We start from the raw sequence: 20340 nt of genomic DNA, 5'->3' as shown, positions 1-20340 counted from the left end.
TACTGTGGAATGGCTTGCTAGTGAGTCACGCTGACAGCAAATGCCAAAGTAGCAGCCCCGTAAATCAAGGCTTCTTTTGTAACCTGTCTTCATAACCTATAGTACCGGAGGACATTACTAGACATACTCTAACTGGCTTCATCGAACTTGGCCAGCATTTAGATGACCCTATGGTAAACGATCATCGAACCACCAAGAAACGAGTACCCACAAACCCACGATTTGAAGGTCCAAATTCTTTTGGCAAGTGAATAGAGTTCCGCGACTACTGGTTACCCGCTATTCAGCTAGTGAATGTGGTAACGAGAAATTTAAAGTTTCCAACAACTTGAACAAAATAAAAAGAGAGAACCCTGTAGTCGAGTTCGTTGTCTATCATATACCCCTTACTTCGTTAGTGGGAATTCGAACTGAAAAGTCCAGCATTCTTTTGAAATACCGATTGAAATAGGCAAGAAATAAAATGAACAAAAATTAAACAAGACTTGTACCCGTTAATCGTAGGATTTGAGGGTATACAATATTCGTTGAAAAATAAGTAGGAAGAAGGAAGTGTTTCTGACCGTATAAAGTATGTATATGTAGGAATCGGAAACAAGCAAATTGTTTCTGTCTCATCTATAGAAATTCGATTTGTTAAATGATCAAACAAGAGATTACGTTATCGTCGACATCCTCGACTTTCAAAAACTATTATATATATAACTATAACTAGCTATTGGATTTGCACACGAAAGTTGTAACATTTTTTGGCATTCGATAAAAATGGGGAAAACAATAATAAAATGTAGAAGGGATAGGAAATGTACACTGCGTACCATGAAGTTGTGAAGATGTGAGATATATAGAAAACTGTTCAAACTAGTGTTTTGGAAATTCTTTTTATTCAAAAGCTAAATAATTCTATAAATGAAAAGTTTATATAGGACGCAGTTTGTTGTTTATAGATTTTTATTTAAGTATAAAAGAAAAACAATCTATAAATGGGTACATCAAAATTGGGTCATTAGGATAGCGCCCCCTACGATAATTTAAGTTTTTTCAATTCATTTCGAAAAAAGATGTTTAATTTAGAATATTATTAAAGGAAATTAATGATGAGTTGATCCTCCTTTGTTTCCAAGGACTTCACACATTCATTCATACATTCGTCTGGGAAGTGAATCATATATTTGTTGTAGGTAATCCAAAGTAATCTTAGACCAACCGAGTTTTATTCCGGTGATCGATTCGTCTTTAGGGGCTATTGTTCACCACCCTCGTATACCTTCCTATCCAACTATCCCCACACGTTTTCTATTGTATTAAGGTCCTGAAAAGATGGGTGCCATTTCAGAACTTTTACATTTTCGCTTTGAATCCATGTTTTTACCGAACGTGCAATGTGGATTGGGGCATTGTCCTGCTGAAAATGCCATTCTAGATTTCCAAAAACGTTTTTAAAGTAGGGAAATGCAGTTTTTAATACACAATTTTAATCTTTCGCGTTCATTTTTGGTTATAAAAACTGCAATTCACAGGGATGATAGGATCCTACGCCCCATACCATGACACCTCCAAACCAACTGTGAAAGCTATCCAAAATGTGCTCCTCTTTACGCAAATCATGATAGTAATGACTATAGCCGTCTGGTTCCTTCAGGGATGCCACTCCTTAGACCAGATCATATGAGCTCGAGTAAAACTCGGGCGTATATATATAGCTTTGCTCTGCCTGTTTTTTCTGCAATTTCATGAAAAAGACATCTCGCATTCATAGAAAGCTATGATTATGGATTTTTCCTGCAAGGAAAACAACGTTCCTCTTCCCATTTTTTCTCTAAATTAAAACAAACTTTTCAATTTAACAGCACAAAATTAAGGAAGATATTCAAAACTGCATTGGGGGGGCTAATCTAATGATGCAAAATGCGTTTTCAGTTTTTCGACGAAAGTAAAACAAGGCAGAATTAAAATCATAACGGTTTTTCTCAGGACCTCTTTTTTATCCTCAAAGAGAGAGGGAAAGCAATAAAATTTATATATTTTCGTGCGATAGCAAAATACAGAACTTAGGAAGAAACGGAGGCATGCAGGGGGCGCTAATCTGATGACGCGCAGTGTATGTCTGAGTAAGCTGCATGATTAATAGCAACTTTCTAGCTTTTATAGTTCTTCAGGTCTAAACGTTCATAGTACGAATTCGTTTAGTTTTGCTCCACCCTTGCGACACCCTTGAACCTGAAATGTATCTTACATACTAAAAAGCTCTTAGTTTGGGAGATTCTGCATGTATCTAAGAAACATGAATGCATGATTTGGTGGCTTAGTGCAACGACCACTAAAAACAGCGACCTGAAAAATTACCGAAATCTGAAGGAGGACCGAAAGTAGCCGTGCCCCTAACAAAATTGATTTTTGGGCATTTTTCTTGTTTATGGATTGTAACCCAACCCAGCCAGAACTTCCCACCTTAAACTCTTCACATTTTCCGCTGATGAAAAAAGAAACATTATAACCAGCTTTTTAGTGGGGCTGGCAAGACATGGGTTTTTATTGCCGACAGAATTTAAGATGAAAATCTGAATGACTGCAACACATGGACATGTGATAGTAGCACATAATTAGAGATTCATTACGGACCTTTAAAATATATATGATATAATAAATGAGACAGAAACTAGATCCATGTGGCTTTTCGGCATTTATAGAATCATTCCTGAAAAATAAAAGTTGTGCAAGTCAAAGTGTACATTTTGGAACTTCAATGACAAAATACAAAAATATTTACAGTAACTCTCAGAAAAATGCATAAATGTATTTGTTGGCATAACGTCGTTACAAAACTTTAAAAAATTAGTATAACAAATTTATATGAGTTGGGCAATTATTTTTTACATCTGTCATAAGACAGACTTGAATTTGGGATAACATTTTTAGGTAATACTTCCAGGCTCTCAAAGTTTTTAAACTCTCTGCGTTTTTAACCCTGTTGTTCTTAGCATATTTGTATTGCCATTTTGCTTCACAACGTTGCCACGCCCAAACCGTCCAAAAGTTTCTCGCCATCACTTGATAAAGTTGCTGATTTTATTTTTATTTTATTTCGTTTTTTCCGAATTCTATTGATATGCCAAAAATATTTTGTGCACGCTCTAACACCATCAAACCGCAAATCTCTGTGCCGATTTACATATATCACTATGCCAACATATCGTTATCTTATTTAAGTTAAATCAAAATAAATATGGTTAATTTGCTTTCGTATTCGTTATATTTTCTCGGTTGCCACACGGTTCCTTCACAATAATTTCTCACACTCTCTCATCTATTTAGTCTATATGTCTATATGATAAAAATAACGAATCAATTACTTTTAATGCAACGACGTTTTGAATAGTTTTAGGCAGATTTGTAGATTCAAAACTTTGACTAATTTAAGAAGAAATAAACATACGGAAACGGCTATATCGACTCGGATGTTGATACTGTCCAAGAATATATATATTATTCAGGCATGCTCCGGAATTCGTAATTCTTTATTCGTGGCACCGATTTTGCAATTTCAAATCGAAATCGTAAAATTCTTACGAATTCGATGGTCTCCTTGACTGCCTTGAAGATTTATGACTGAAATCAAAACAGCCTCGCTAGTGTTTAATAAATTTAAACAACGTACAGTTGTGGTAACAATAATAGCACCATAAGCACATTTCGTGTTTGTCCCAGCGTTTCTGTATTTCTGGCATAAAACATATATGTATGACATACAACATATGGTACTTATTATTCATGCCATCTGACTTAAAAAAAAATAAACATTCAATCATTTTTTTTTTAGGTAATCAACTTTCCATCGGCAGTAGTGCTATTTTAACCGCAGCTGTACTTCCGTGTAACTATACATGTACATAAATAGCCGAGTAAGGTGCATCTGATGGTGGGAACACTCCAAATTTCGTTCCGTTTTTATAATATTTGTAGGTAACTAAATGATTCTCTTTTCGACACTAAAAGTTGTTTGAATGTTCTTACAGGAAGTAGCTTGCCCTTACATAAAGGATATTTATTTGAATTGTATTCCTCTCTGGCGCAAGGCAAAGCCAATTTGCAGAAAAATGGTTTATGTTCTAATTTAAGCGATTTGCAAGATTCACGTGACCAAGTTTTATAGCCACCTTCGGAGGCGTATTTAGTCATACCTCCCTTCGACCATTAGTGTGATCATCGTAAAATGAGTAATTGCCTAGCGTGCTTCGGCATTCAGCATTTATGGCTTTTTCTTCCTTCCACTTTTTCACTCAATCCCCTAAGCAGTTCCGTCGTCAACACCTTAATGAGCTTTGTGTGTGCGAGCTTCCATTTTGATATGTGCAGCATTTTTACGTTTAATCATTTTGGTCACTTTCCTTCGTTGTTTTCATTACTTTCACATTCTACCTCGCTCGAGAACCAGCCTGGAAAAAAGAACAGTTGTGACTAGTACAAATTTGGCGTTTTACAACCCACACATTTGCTGAGAGTTACGCTTAGTCCCGTTTCCTTACCGTTATTTTCGCAGTTCTCAATACTAGTCGTTATTTTGGAGCGCTAATAAGCAAGTTTTAGATGCTTACCAGCTATATAACCGAACAGAATATTACATTTTTGGCTAGTTTCTCTGCTTTAATGGTTAATATATGTATATGTATATATTGCTTTGCATCTAACGCAGACGTGTTCTTGACATATTTTCGATATTACATGGGAAAGTAACGGGGTATTAGATGTTCTTCTTAAGACGTATATTAGACTTACAACAATTAAAAATTGAATTCATTGAGCTAGTGGAAGTCCTTCCTTCTGTATAGTTCCTGAGATCTTGAAGTTTGTACGGACAGACGGACATGGCCAGGTCGACTCGGCTGATTGATCGATCCTGATCAAGAATTTACATGCTTCATAACGTCGGAAACGCCGCCTTTTGCCTGTTACATACTTTTCAACGAATCTAGTATACCCTTTTACCAAAGACACTAGAATTATTCTAGTGTCCTTGCTTTTACTCTACGAGTAACAGGTATAATATAAATTTGTTTTCAATTTTATAATTGTGTCTTAAAATGGTCACCCTAGTGTTGCTGCCAAGTATTTGATGTTATTGAGTTCAATAACTAGAGCTTAGATCTCTACACAGTGTAGTGAAGTGTATTTTAAGATAGCGCGTATTGAAGTTTTACTATTGGTTTTTTTGGGTGGAGAAAATGACTAAAAGCAGATAAAACAAATAAAATCGAAACCACAAATAAACAGAGGGTGGCGTCCAACCTAGCCGTGAATCCGCACTTCAATTGCTGCTCGTTGAACATTCACAAACTCACATGTCTATGGGCTGGGACTTCCGAGAATGGGTCTTTGACAGAGTCACGTCATCGTCGGCGGTGAAAGGACAGCATCCTCCATGCTTCCTGTCTCAGCCTGTCCCCGTCGATACTCAAATATTTTTCGTTGACAGATTTCACAATTTTCCACTTTCATACCTTTTTGGCTGTTAGCCATAGCCAAAGACACAAGGAAAGCCTTTTACTTATTGCTCAATCATGCTATCTCAGCTCCCTGCCTTTGCTAGGTTTTTTTTTTCAGTAAGGCTGCCACATTTGTTTAGTGGCCAAATCGGAAAACTCAATGGGATCTGAAAGTTGGCTTAGAACAATTGATGTGTAAACTTTCATTAGATTTGTGAAGTGTGGTTCGGAAGAACAAGGAGCCTTTCACACTTTTCTTTCTTTCAGTCTAACTCGAGCTGTCGCTGATTATTTGCCGAATGTATTTGTAGATAAAATATGTTAGGGCAGAAATATGTCTTTATAAGGGTACTCAATATATACTCATATATGCGAATGCAGGTGCTCATGAAGGTAATCGCAAAATTTCAGATGGCTTAATGAATGTTGAAAAGCCAAATCTAGGAAGTACACATCAAGGGCATAAACTTCGAATATCAATGAAAATCGCACATTAGCAAACAAGGATTAAGCAGGAGAACCGAGTGGGAACAGGTCTATGATTCCTGTGTAAAATTGCTGAAATCCCGTTTAGAGCTATTCGCCTGTCAATCGCCTATTGCTTTCCAATGGTAAAATGTGCGGGCTGAGACCTCCTTATAATTTTCCAGCTCGGAAGAACTTGCAATTTGCTTAAGCGCAGATTTTACCAACAGCCTACCGCCTGGCGTCTTCGCTCGAGCCCAAAAGTGTCTAATAGCGTATTTTCTATACAAATTGCAGACCATAAGGGCGGCCTTAATTGTGGCGAACGAGTTTGGGCTAGCTTTGGTGGGGAGAATCGGAGAATCGCATGTAACGTAGGTCCTGCTGTTAGTCTGATCCGGTGCCACGCCCGCAACCGCTACCTTTACCACTCAAAGCGATGTCTGACATGCCAAAAGTTTAAGCTGTTTTACCAAGTTTTTTCCTCGAGTTTGGTTTCGTGCTAATGTATCTCTTGTTGCTGTCGATGTCGTTGTTGCCCGACTGTTGTTTCTGCCTGTTTGGCCAGGGGTTAATTGAAGAGCAAACGCCCACGAAATTTATACCGTGAAATAGCAGTGAATTTTAAAATGCTTTGAGTCTGCGGTAGGACGGAAGCATCAACAGCGCAGCGCCGCACTGGTAATTTATTGCGTGAAACAGAAAATCGATTGAGCTACTTTAAAGTTGGTTGTTAAAAGCAACAGAGACTGCCATAAGCGAGTTCTCCGACTATCAGATACCCGTTACTCAGCTAGTGGAAGTGAGAAAGCGAAATTTCAGAATTTTTCTGGCCCATCGATAGATACTGGAGAATATCATGTGAAAAATTGTGCGGTTTGTGGGCGTTGGAGTGGGCGTGGCAAAAAGTTAAGAGGTAAGATGATTGCCATTTACAAGACTAATAAAAATATGAAAAAAACAAAATATTGTGCAAATGTGTGGGCGTGGCAGTCTTGGACGCTTATAGGGCGCTAGAATGATGGCAAAACGATTTTTTCCAAATTGATATAGTTTAATAAGACTAACAAGTATATAAAAAAAATATCAAAACATATTGTAAAAGTGTGGGCGTGGCAGTTTTGTCATGTTTCTGGGCGTCAGAGTGGACGTGGCAACATTTGGAAACAAACTTGCGCTGCGTATCTAGAAGATATATGCTTAATCTCAACCTTCTAGCTTTTATAGTTTCTGATATCTCGCCGTTCATACGGACAGACGGACATGGCCAGATCGAATCGGCTATTGATCCTGATCAAGAATATATATACTTCATATGGTCGGTTATCAACGCTTCCTTCTACCTGTTACATACTTTTCAACGAATCTGGTATACCCATTTATTTTACGAGTAACGGGCACAAAAAAGTCCGTTCCAGCACAGCCAAGCTAACAAAGTTTCAAATATATGTGCAAAAGAATAGCAATGGCCGTCTCCCAACCAAGCCTCAGCCTCAAAACGAAAAAATAAAGGGCGGACAGATAGAATAATCATTTTAACGTACATACGTAGGAATAAGCCCTACGTATATGACGGCCGGAAGGAGCCAGGCTCATGAATAAAAAATACGACACTAGCAAAGCGATGGGTGAGGCGGGCGGAGAATGCGGTTCTTGGAGGCGTTCTGCAATTGCCATTGTCGTTTAAATGTTCATCAAAAGGCCGTAGGAAATGTTTTTATTTTCACCGACACTGCATCCGGACCAAGACACATCGGCACTCCGGCATATGCATATTTAAGTGCAGTTGCATTCTCCACACGCCTTGTCTTAGAAACGCTTCCAGGAAGTCCGAGAAAAACTAGAAATCTTCATCTGTACGCATCCTTGTATGCATCCCTGTAGAAACACGCCGGTCCGTAAGCTTATCCATTGTATTTGCGTATAACTCCCGCTTGTCATCCCATCGCGCATTTACACTGTGTCCACCCCCAACCACCAACTCCCGTTTCCGGTTCCGCGCCAGAATAGCGAAAACTAGGAATAGCGGGAATTAGTGTTATCTCCGGCCAGACGAACTTCGGATACCCTGTTTCTCGAAGATTTACTGTCGCTATGGCCAATGTTAATAATTACCGCCTGATTGGTCTTGAATAAGTAGTAAATTGGTTTTAATTCTATTTACTTTTGCTGATATCTGAGATTCCTTTTTCACAGAAAGCCTTCCTTTAGGTGAACATTTTACACATATTAGAGCATTCAAATGTTCAAAGTACATTTTTTTGGGGAATCTGCTGTATTTTCTTTTTACTTTACTATAGGCTTTCGTGGAAAAGCGGAAATATTTTCGCTATTTGCGGCTTACTCAGGAGGGGGAGTGGCACCTTGTTAGCATAGAAAGCGCTATTCGCTGTTCATGCAGGATATGTAATATGTACTAGGTGACTAAGCAGCGAAGGGAAGGATGTCGAAAACAATTACACTGTCTGCCCTCAATCGAATATCCTTTTTCGCACTTCTCCGGGTTAAGCCAACGCCATAAATTAATAATTGTCAATGCGACACAACAAAGAAACATCCTGGTTCCTGTAAATATGTATGAATACTGTTAATTATTAATGCTATTGAGCATCGTATTAATGCATCTGCTTAATAAAATAATTATGTGAGTCCTTCGGAAGAAGTCTTTGATGATTTCTCACTAGCCATTGCCAAATGAATTTCTGTCATGTAATTAAAATTATTTGTTGATAATTTTCTGTATTCCAATTACATTTGATTCTCCGTATGTTTTTGGCACAGTAAGAACTAGAATATGTTTTAAATGCTCCATGATTTTTCGGTCAGTAATAAAAGTGCAAGTCTTTGCTGCAACTGTGCTTTCACACATTGAAACTTATCCTCTAAAATTGTTCTTCACATTGTCACCGCTACTACTTGTTCTTAAATGGGTTTATATTAATCAATATTGTTCAGCCAGTACTCGATGTTTGCTGGGGGAAATTGAGTAAAAAGATTAAAACTTTAACCCTTATAAATTGCTGCGATTGTCCACATGACAACTTTTGGACGATATTAGTTTTGTGAATTTTCGCAAAATGTTTTAAATAATAAGAATAATCTGGCGAAAACTCAAAAGTGAAAAATGGGTTCGTTGCTATTTCTGGTGCGGGAAGATGATATATAGCAAGCTCCGACGGGTTTCATTTTCATTTTTAGCATGAAAATGTATATCAGACAACCGGGCTCACCCAACCAACAGGAAAAATGATAAAGGGAGCGCAGAGGCCTGAAGATGCCACAATGGTTATTTTTATTGCAGCTGCGGAAAACCAGGCAGGCAAAAACTGATAGATGAGTGCAGAATTCGGCTAGAGAGCTTCCGCCGGCCATCAAGTTGGCCATAATGCTGGGAAAAATCGGAACAAGCTGTAAATACTGTGAGTACTGCGCTGGTAGTCGTATATTGTGGCACAATGCAACCGCATCCCATTGGAGACCCACGCCCTCCCAGACCAGGCCATTAATAATACGCTTACGCGCTTTTGTTTCCGAACCCTTTTGTATCTGTGATGCGGGATCAGATCCAAGCAGGGCGGGAGCAGTGCGACGGAGATCTAGGATCTATTCGATGGGATATGGAAACAAAGCGGCCAGACTATTACTATTTTCTTAGTTTTTGGAACGAGAATATTATTTTTTTAAATTCATTTGATATACTAATCGTCACGAGCGAGACTCTAACAAATTTCAGGTGGCCCTTAGTCGCCTGATAATAATCTACTTTAATAAAATATTGCATATATACTTAAAGGTCTTAAATGCCCTTAAGCTTAAATTATGGATTCGTAATTTGTCATAATTTAATTATAGTCCTTATTTAAAATTTAAGTCATTTGTAACATCTTTAACTCATTTCGGTGTGTGTACTACCAACGCCATGCGGGGAGTGTCCTTAAAAACGGACCGAGTCTGGTGTCCTGTCACGATGCCGACGTCATGCAAACGTTAGTAGGAACGCTTTATCGACGGGCAACATGGAAATATGTTTGTATGTCATACTGTGGTCTGTCTCAAATTACAGTACCCATTTATAATTCCAAACTGGAGGCATTTTATATTGAGATATGTTATCTGTTTTAAAGGTTATTTTGAACCGTTCTCATAATTAATAACCAAAAAAATTATCAATTATTAATATTTATATTTATTATACTTTTTATACCCGTTAATAGGCTATACTAGATTTGTTGAAAAGTATTTAACAGGCAGAAGGAAGTGTTTCCGACTATATAAAATATATATATTCTCGATCAGGACCAATAGCCCAGTAGATCTAGCCATGTCCGTCTGTCCGCCTGCTGTATGAATTCCGAGATCTCAGGAACTATAAAAGGTATATGATTGAGAGTAAGCATAGATTCTAGCGACATAGACCCAGCGCAAGTTTGTTGACCTATGTTGCCACGCCCACTCTATCGCCCTATAACCGCTGAAAACTGCCACGCACACACTTTTGAAAGATGGTTTGATATTTTTTCATAATTTTATTAGTCTTGTAAATTTTTAACGATTTCCCAAAAAACTTTTTGCCACGCCCACTCTGACGTCCTAATGCCGCAAAACCCAATATCTATTGATATCCCAAAAAACTGAAATGTAATTTCGCGTTCGCAATTCAACTAGCTGAGTAACGGGTATCTAATAGTCGTGGAACTCGACTATAGCATTCTCTCTTGTTTTTTTTTTCGAATTGTAACTTTTCACATTTCGGTTCATGCCAATCGATTCATGGCGTTTGGCACGCAGTGTAGGGAACGCCATGTGGCAAAAAGAAAACAAAGTTTGTGGTGAAGATGGATAGCCATAGGATAGTCTAGATGGAAATTCAGTTAACACAGTTAACCAAATTTTTGATAATAATTTGTGCGCAGACATCTCATTAAGATTTGGTTCGCTGTTTTCATTTAAAGTCAGTGATATTTAATTAAACCCGTTCTTTGTGGAGTAAAAGGTTATACCAGATTCGTTGAAAAGTATGTAACAGGAAGATGTTTCCAACTACATAAAGTATATATATAGTATTCTTAATCAGGGTCAATAGCCGAGTCGATCCGTCCGTCTGTGCGTATGAACGTCGAAATCTGAGGCACTATAAAATCTAGAAGGTTAAGATTCAGCATACAGACTAAAACTTAGCGCAAGTTTGGCCCTTGTTGCCATGCCACTCTAACGCCCACAAGCCGCACAAAACTGCCACGCCCACACTTTTGAAAAATGTGTTGATATTTCTTCACATTTTAACTAGTCTTGTAAATTTCTATCGATTTGCAAAAAAACTAAAACTCCCCAAACGTTAGATATTTTTTTATAATTTTATTAATCGCTTAAATTTCTATCGATTTGCCTAAAAAAATTTGCCACGCCCACTCTAACGCAACTAAGCCGCCAGACCATAGCATTTTCACTTGTTTTTGTTTGTTTTAGTTAGGCTATCGTGGGCTTGTTTCAGGAATTAGCAGCATGAAAGCAGGAAGTTTTTATCCGTAGTTAATGTATTTTCAAATATCTGGAACGTTAAGCAAATATGTATATGTGCATGGCTAAATGGACTCGGTTAATGATCTACGTGTTTCATTGTAACATTGTAGTTCTCTATATTTCCCGAAATCTCTTACATGACTAAACCCAGACTATACCCTTTTGCTCCCAGAGGATTGGGAATGATGAATTTATGAAGAATCCAAGTGATTTTTTTTTTAGTATTTTCGTTTTGCTAAAACGTTTCAATCATTAAAGATTCGTATACCTTGAATACTTTGTTAATAAAAATGCGGGTTGTGCCTGAAAAAAATTATTTAAAAAATGTAAGGTAAGCCAACTGAATTCGTCGATATTTTTCTTGTTTCCTTTTAAACCAAAGCGGCAATACGCATCCTTTCCCGATCCTTACTTTAAGTCATGCTAGCTTCTCGTTCTTCAATTTTCTTCTTTTAGGACATACAAAGCATCTGCAGTTTGTTGCCTCCGTCTTTGTTTCCCTCTTGTCGCTTCTGGAATCTTTTCCATCGCTTTTCCTTTCTGCCGGGCGCTTTTCCACTTGAGCAATAAGCTATTCTTCGGTGGCACTTATACGGCACCTCAATTCGCACTTCACCCGAAGAGGAGGTGCCCTCCCGGCTCCAAGGGTCCAGAAGACAATCGATGGCTTACACAAAACATGGATTTCGGAAGCTTCGGCAATTAAAAAAAGGCTGCGCCAATCTTCATTTGAGTCTTTCTCTCGCCTTCTTTTCCGACAGAGCCCGTCTCTTATTTGTGTTTAATTAAAATTCCTTTTGTACTGTTCGCACATTGTGCATTCTTTATTGTAATTTACAAGAATTTCTACTGTTTTTTGCTTGCTGATTGGCTTTCGACTGACGGCCGAAACAAGTTGCTAAACTTTCAATCTGGCTTTTGTACTACTTCACCTTTAGCATCTGTCTTTGAGTTGCACTGTAAAACGATTGGGATTCCTATCCCGAAATCTGAATTTTATAATTTTATTGACCATTATTGCTTTAAGTGCTTTTATCATATTGGGTAATACTCCTTTTAACTCACGCAAACTATTAAAATTTCCAATAAACTGAGCAAACAAAATAATTTTTGAGATTCGCACTTACCTGTCTTGAATTAGTCGCCTTTCTCTGGTTTCTCAAGTTTGCAGCTGCTCTGGGACCATCAGCTTGTGATTAATTTACAGACCGCACTTTGTTTTAATACTGAGACCCATAAAGTGGATTTTACTAGACTTAACTTCGAGAGAAATCGAGGCTTAATAATTCACACCCTTCCTACGATTATAAACCCATTACCATCACTCAGAACTATTATTATCCAACAGATTCTGATAGGCTTCCGCCCAAAGTTCAGGCACGTGCACAACTAACTTTTCAACTTAAAAAGAAATCTTACTGCGAGTCTTACTTGCCAAGTAATGTTTTTACTCTGGTCTACAAAAAAATTTGGAAAACATTTTCTTTCCCTATCCCTTAAAGATTCGAGTAATTCTCCCGATGCGAAGCCTGCAAAGCCCTACGGCCTTTAAGCCCTAATACATTTCCTAAAAATGGTAACTTTCTGTCTTGTTGGGTACATTTGCATTTATTTAGGATGTGGACGCGAAACACGCTGCACAAATGGCAATTGGCAAGCACCGAGCGGAACCGAAACGAAAACCGGATGCGGGCACGCGTACAGATTCGGCTACATGGTCGGTCCGCACTCCGAGCCGGGATTTAGCGCGTGCGAAGGACTCCGGTCCGTACATTTACGTTTTCCACTATTTCTGGAGTGCAGCTTCCGCCTTTACCACTAGCGAACTCAGCGTCTGAAAGGTCCGTTTGCAACTGAACGCAGCAGGAGGACGAAAAGTGCACAGCTCTTTACAGCGGCCGTCGGGAATCAGACTCGAGCCCTCCGTCGAAGTCGGGCAAAAGTCAGCGCAGTAGTCTTCCAATGGAATCCGACTGACCGCAGTATACTGACAAATGCGGAGAATCGGGAGGAGTAGCAACCGGATGCACGCATCTGAACGATTCGGCAGACTATTTCTTAGTTTTACCTTCCTATCTATTTGGATTGCATAAACCATTAGAAATTGTCCCAAAAACGTGAACGTGGGAAGTTTCCTGCAAAAGTGGAATGCACCGTTAAGTGCGCTTTGTGAGAGCGCTCCGCTCTCTTTCCGCTCTTCTGTACACGCGAGCCGACTGGAAAATGTGGAAAGCCGTGGGCACGCAATACACTCTGAACAAAGAGCGGAGTGCCGAGCGCTCTTCGTGCACTCTTGAATAGAACGCTATAAACTAAGCGAGCCAACTTCCAGTACGAGTCCGCTATAAAGCTTTAATGTAAGAGTCGTCTGGTCGCCGCTTTCTTTCCTTACTGTGCCGCTCCTAGATGTGCTCCACATTTCGAAGCCACAAACTGCTGACAGCTGACGTTATTCCTTCGGCAGGCCGCGCAACGCGATTTATGGCCGGAGTTATCGCGGACGGAGCGGAGTGCAGTAGTTAGGTGGAGCTCCGGTCCAGAGCAGCATCCGGAGGCAGAATCAGCACACAAAACACTGCTTAAGTAATGCTAATATCTGACTTTGAAACCTTTGTTGGTTTAAAGCTAGGCGGGACCAATCACAATTCTATGGGACGTAATTTCAAAAGCCAGAAACACTTCGTGTTCATGTTTTTTAATAAATTATATGTTAATTTTTTTTTTATAAAAGATACCTTTTCCATTTGTATGTATAGATTGTCTATTTGTTTATTCAGATACTTTATCGATTTTTTAAAAGCAGTACGAAAGAAATTTACATTTAATTCCGTTAACCTATTACAATGTAAAACAAACAAATAAACCTTTAACAGGTAAAACTGATATCAACTTTTGTGTTGAAATATAAATTTGCACTTAAATATCTAAATGTTCTCATTAGGCATTCAAATGATATGTCAGGGTGCAAACATATATATTTAATAAGGTCAATGCAAAGTAATTTTTTATACAATTCCCATCGTTTGCTTGCAAATACTTCAATTTAATTTTAATTTTAATTTTAATTCAATTTTAATTGTATATTAAATATATACAGTTAAATTGAAAAATTAAGCTTTAAAGCCGTTCCAAAAAGAAATGTGAAAAAAATGAAGAATTCGTTTCCATTGAAGGTATTTTGACAAAAAAAAAATGTACTAAGCAAAGATGCAGTTGAAAAAGCTTTCCAACGACATCTATATAGTAAAAACCAGGCTCTTTCTAGTTCTTTAAGAAAAAAATTATTTTAGATCTTAAAATCAAAAAAGGGAAAAATCTTGTCTTCTTAACAGATTTACGTTAACACTAGTATGGCTATATTTTAATTTTTTTAAACGAGTTTCAACCAGTTTTACTTTTATAATACCTTTTGATTGATGTATTAGTGGATATGACCGGACGTTTACAGGTGATTTAGAATTGTGCTCTACATGTCACCCGTGATGTAGAAGCATACATACAAAAATCTAATAAGCCCATAAGCCCTCCTGAAAGCCCATCGAAGAACAAGACTTACGCACAACAGAAGGCCCCTTATTTCACTCAAATCTCATATAGTATTCCTGTTCATCCGCTTACAACGAATGCAACGCGACATTTGCTGCTCAGAACCGTGGATCAACGATTCCTTGGTTTTTCGGTTCACCATTACCTAAAGGGCTCGCAGCAGCATCCTTGTGCTCCCGATTGAAGTACTAGTAGATTATGGAGTCCGGAAACAGCAAATCAATTGCTCGCAACAATGCAAAATCTTTTGGATACATGAATTTTGTTAGTATGTTTTACTATGGCGCCCTGTGGGGCTACTCCGATGTGCAAACATGAAAATAAACGTGAGGGCTCTGGGAAAAACGCTCGGGTTATGAGGCACTAGGTATTGATTTCAACAGGCAATTTTTCCTCTTGTTGCTCAGTTGTTGCATGCCACAATCTGGCTGGCACTTTCCAGAATCAATATACATTTTCTTTTTAGTAACTTGCGTATATTAACGAATACTACTTATATGTTCTTCGTTGCGCACCGTGATAAGTACATCTTTTAAAAGGACTATATTTGTCAATTTGTATGTCGATATGTATCATTTAATATTTATCTCCAACCGTTCAATCACATATATTATCTACCAAAATAAGTGTGTAGTGTTTAGGCGTTTTTTAAAATTTAAAATTTATGAATATGTACATAGTACTTTTCATACAGCATGCTCGGTATATCACTTTAAAATTAAAAAGCCTTTAGAAATAGATGGCGAACAACGATATTCTACGGTGGCGCCCCCTATCAAAAAGCCACCTAGCGGTGGATATTTAATCGGGGTTTCGATCATTTCCATGCCTCATCTCTAATGAAAACTAACTTAGCTTATCCTCTCTTTTCTTTTCAGTAACAGTAAGTCAGTAAACAAATTCGACACGCCAACAGCACTATTGCCGGAATCGAATAAAGACACCGACAAACGTAGAACGTGTACTAGCATCCAGACTCGTGGATAACCCCAGTTTCAGTTTAGCCTAAATCGCAGATTATTAACACTCTATACCCGTTACTCGTAAAGTTTTTTTTTTTTTAAATCGCATTTCCCTTCTATTTATTTTGGTTTCAAAAGGAATCGTTCAGTCAATTCCTCTGAACTTAACCTAATGTGTGTATAAAGGTATATGAGACCAAGTGGTTTCTTAATTATTAAGTACATAAGTTATTAATTACTTAATGTGTAATATATACTATCCTCCGGGTAGGGAGATCGCTGGGGTGTACCCTCTTCAGTCTTCGAAGGGACATGGGATTAACTTGGATATTTGCCAGTCGGTTCGGGTGGACCATAAGCCTGTCGGCATAACGGCTGCTATGATAATTACTCGTTAAGTAAAAGGGTATACTAGAGACTTTGAAAAGTATGCAAAAGGCAGAAGGAACCGTTTCTTAATATATAAAGTATATATATTCTTGATCAGAATCGATAGCCAAGTCGATCTGGACATGGCTGTCTGTCCGTTAGAACTACTCGATCTCAGGAACTATAAAAGCTAGAAAGAAATTAAGCATACAGATTCTAGAGACATAGACGCAGTGCAAGTTTTATGACCCATGTTGCCACGCCCACAAACCGCACAACATTTTTGGAAAAGTTTTTTATATTTTTACTCTTACGCCCACAAACCGTGCGAAACTTACACGCCGACTTTTTTGAAAAATGTTCAAATTTTTCTTCGTTTTATTGTTTGTCTTGCCATTTTCTATACTTTGGCCACGCTCTGCATATACCTAAAAAACACCCGCACTTTTGAATATTATTCATTAAATTTTTTCTTATTTTATTCCCCAATATCTATCGATAAAATAGAAAAATTATGAAATTTCGCTTAGCATTCCCACTATCTGAATAACGATAATCTGATAGTCGGGCATGTCGACTATATCATTTTCTCTTGTTTTATTTGGCATTTACTAAATAGTAAGTTCAAAGAAATCCAAATCTAAGCCAACACTTCCTGTGCAACCCATAACATAGATATATGTATAACGCGTTTCTTTCCTTAAAATTTTTGACATTTTATTCGATAAGCGACCTACATTTAAACCACATTGCAATGAACCCCGAATAAATATCAATAACAGAATAAACATTATTAAATTCCTCACATCTATGCATTACACCACAACACGTATCAAAGCGACAAGATGATATCCAAAATTGAATACGGACTCCCTATATTTGGCTTGTGCGCCCTACCCAACTTAAAAAAAAATGGTAGCTCCCTATCATGCTGCCGTTAGGCGCAGCACTTAAACTAATACCAAAGCTCATTTGCTCAACGAACTCTATCCTTCACAAGGACTTTCAAATTGCCCTGAAACACCGAAGGAAATTCGAAGTCCAATCCCCAATACGAAGATGTATACAATTTATGAAGAGACACAACATAGAAACACCATATCGCTGGAATAAAGTCATCGCGTCGCCCCCTTGAAAATTAATTCGAAAATCAGGACGCCTACTGCAATGTTTAAACTTCTACAATGTTTAGCTACCCATAAATACGCCGATCGGAAATGGTTTTACACGGACGGCTCAAAGTCCGACGCATCGACTACCTTTGCAGTAGTAGACGAAGGCGGATCTGTTGTTCCATGGGGTCATCTTCCCCACTACTCCTCGGTTTTTACCGCCATCATTTAGGCAAGTAAATTGGCTCTTGAACTTAAGGGAGACATATCATCTGCAGTGACAGTCTGTCCACCCTGCAAGGAATCCAAAACTTAAACAACAACAACAACCTTTTGTGCGAAAATCGTCACCTGTGAATAAAATATAGAAGCAACATTAAGCTATTACGGGTCCCAGAATATAGGAAATCAATGGAAATGAGTTAGCCGACAAAGCCGCAAAGCTTGCCGGTCGGGACCGTGCCCTACAATTATACCTGGAGTGCAACAGGGCATCTGGAAAAATTAAAAAAGATATTGCTCGACATCGAATTGGAAAACTGGTCATCCTTTAACCACTGGTATAAGCAATTCAGCCCCGAAAAAAAATCAATCGAGATCTCAGAAACTATAAAATTTGGAAGGTTTGGATAAAGCATGTTTTTGACCTATGTTGCCACGCCCACTCCTACGCGAAAAACCGCCCAAAACTGCCACTTTTGAAAAAATTGTGAATGTTTTTTCATGATTTTATTACTTTACTTTGGAATATTTAGGTATTTAATAATATTAAAAAAATTTATAATTTTATTTATTAATTAGGTTTATTTGATGTTCATTTTAGAGTTATTCAAGAACTGATTATACAATTTTTATACCCATTACTCGTAGAGTAAAAGGGTATACTAGTTTCGTTGAAAAGTATGTAACAGGTAGAAGAAAGCGTTTCCGATTATATAAAATATATATATATATTCTTGATCAGGATCAATAGCCGAGTTGAGATTCAGCATACAGATTTTACAGTCAAAGACGCAGCGCAAGTTCGTTGACCCATGTTGCCACGCCCACTCTAACGCACACAATCCCCCAAAACTGCCAAGCCGACACTTTTGAAAAATTATGTGATTTTTTTTCATATTTTTATTAGTCTTGTAAATTTCCTACTCTAAAAATATAAACAAATAATGGCGTCAGTCACTATAAATACCGATGCTACATCATAATACTATTATAAAATTGATATACAGAATACGTTCAGTAAGTATTCTACTCTGAATTTCACTGTCAAAATAAAATTGCTTATTTATTTTCTTAGCTTTATTGGAAAATATAAAGCGTACATTTTCAGAAGTCTGCACAGATTATGGGTAGTAATAATAATGAAGACCAAAATGTCGCTGTATCCGGATGGACACAATCCAGTTCGCCGGAATTCATTGAAGAGGAGCGACTTTACACCGAACTCGACTCGCAAGGCCGGATGATAAGCAGGACTATGACGCCATATGAGTGTCAGCTCGAGGGCGAAGTGGAGCAGTTGCAAGAGGCGCTTTTTAAAATCTCGTCCCATTACGCCAAAGTTCAGTTCGGACTGCGGCAAATATCCTTGGCTTCAGGTTCCGAGCGGGACAATCTGTTGAAAGATTTGGAGCGATTAACAGCAAAAGGACTAGATGCGACTGGTGCCATGCGGGACGGAAAGTTCTCCATGCCAGCCAAACTGCGTGTGAAGCAAGACAAGATTCTCTGCCAACTGCGTGGGAGTCTCGGAGATTTAGTCGGAGCAACTGGAGTCTGCCTTCACGCAAATCATTCCCAGGCCACAAACAGATCTCTAAAGATTTCTACAGATTCTTCCAATAGGACTCCAACCAGCAAAGGCGTCGGTCAGGGATGTGGCATAAGCCGAAGATGTATTGGCCATGCGACGGAAGACAGCAAACCTGCCACTGGATACATGAAACGCACCTGTGGTGATTTAAGTACGGAAAACAAGATACACCTTTACCATGCCAAGTCAGCCACTTATTCGAAGAGTTGCGGTAATAGTAAAAGAATGGAAGATGGAAAAACTCGTACAAACAATAATTATTTGGCGCTGTTATAGTCGAATAATATTAAATTTAGCAAAAGGATTAAAAGCAAAACAGGGGAAAAAGACGAATAACAGCGTGTAATCTCCACAAATGAGAAGACGACGATTTTAAGAAATGAAAAGTTAAATTTATATTTTTTACCAAATAAAATAATGTTTAATACATAATTATTTCGTTTTATTATTTAGATTTTACACTTTTATTATCGAGGTATCCTCGAGTTTCTCGGCAATCTGATACCCGTTGCCCGTATGCCAAATAGAAGCAAAAGAGAATGCTTTGTCTAGTTCCCCGACTATCAGATACCCACTACTCAGCTGTTTGAAGGGCGAACAACAATTTTCATCGTTTTTCTGGCATAGAAATTTGGGACAATATGAAAAAAAAAATAAAATAATTGTTCAAAATTTTGGCCGTTTTGTAGGTGTTAAAAGGGGCGTGGCCCAAGTGTACCGATAGAAATTGGCAAGACAAACAATAAGCCGCAAAAAATCAAAACAATTTTCGAAAGTGTGGACGTGGCAGTTTTAGGAGGTTTGTAGGGGTAAGAGTGGGCATATCAAATAGTTTTTTTTTTAAAATCTTTTTGCAAACAACTTTTTCAAAAGTATTTTCTATTTCAGGCACTATATATGTAAGTCGCAACGGGCTGAATCGGACAACTATATCTGCCAAACTGGGGCAAATTTTAGTCAAACGAAAATGTTGGCTCTTTAAAATTTTATACAGCCGACCAGGGTCATTGAACCCGCTTCATTCAGCAACAGAGGTGCTAACGCAGGCAGCATCCCATCCCTTAGGGGCA

At 38.2% G+C, this 20340-nt stretch overlaps 2 protein-coding genes across 2 annotated transcripts in view; one reads left to right on the top strand and one right to left on the bottom strand.

Moving 5' to 3' along the window:
* Positions 1 to 13541, bottom strand: part of LOC6739169 (B-cell receptor CD22) — a 79713-nt gene extending 66172 nt beyond the window's left edge. The window contains exon 1 of the mRNA XM_039293902.2: positions 12596 to 13541. The gene's annotated coding sequence lies outside the window, so the exon portion shown is untranslated. The remainder of the gene's footprint in view (positions 1 to 12595) is intronic.
* Positions 13542 to 18570: 5029 nt separating this feature from the next.
* LOC6739167 lies at positions 18571 to 19702 on the top strand. Its single transcript, XM_016169058.3, has 2 exons — positions 18571 to 18696; positions 18755 to 19702. The coding sequence occupies exon 2, from the start codon at positions 18803 to 18805 to the stop codon at positions 19544 to 19546; it is 744 nt and encodes a 247-aa protein (XP_016033024.1). The 5' UTR covers positions 18571 to 18696; positions 18755 to 18802; the 3' UTR covers positions 19547 to 19702.
* Positions 19703 to 20340: the final 638 nt, after the last annotated feature.

This window comes from Drosophila simulans, chromosome 3L (assembly GCF_016746395.2).
Source record: "Drosophila simulans strain w501 chromosome 3L, Prin_Dsim_3.1, whole genome shotgun sequence".
In the NCBI taxonomy this organism is placed as follows: Eukaryota; Metazoa; Arthropoda; class Insecta; order Diptera; family Drosophilidae; genus Drosophila; species Drosophila simulans.
The sequence above is the reverse complement of the archived record's forward strand: the minus strand, read 5'-3'. Positions and strand labels throughout refer to the sequence as shown.

Excerpts from the sequence above, each read along its gene's own strand:
- LOC6739167 (XM_016169058.3), top strand. The coding sequence starts at position 18,803 with ATGGGTAGTAATAATAATGAAGACCAAAATGTCGCTGTATCCGGATGG.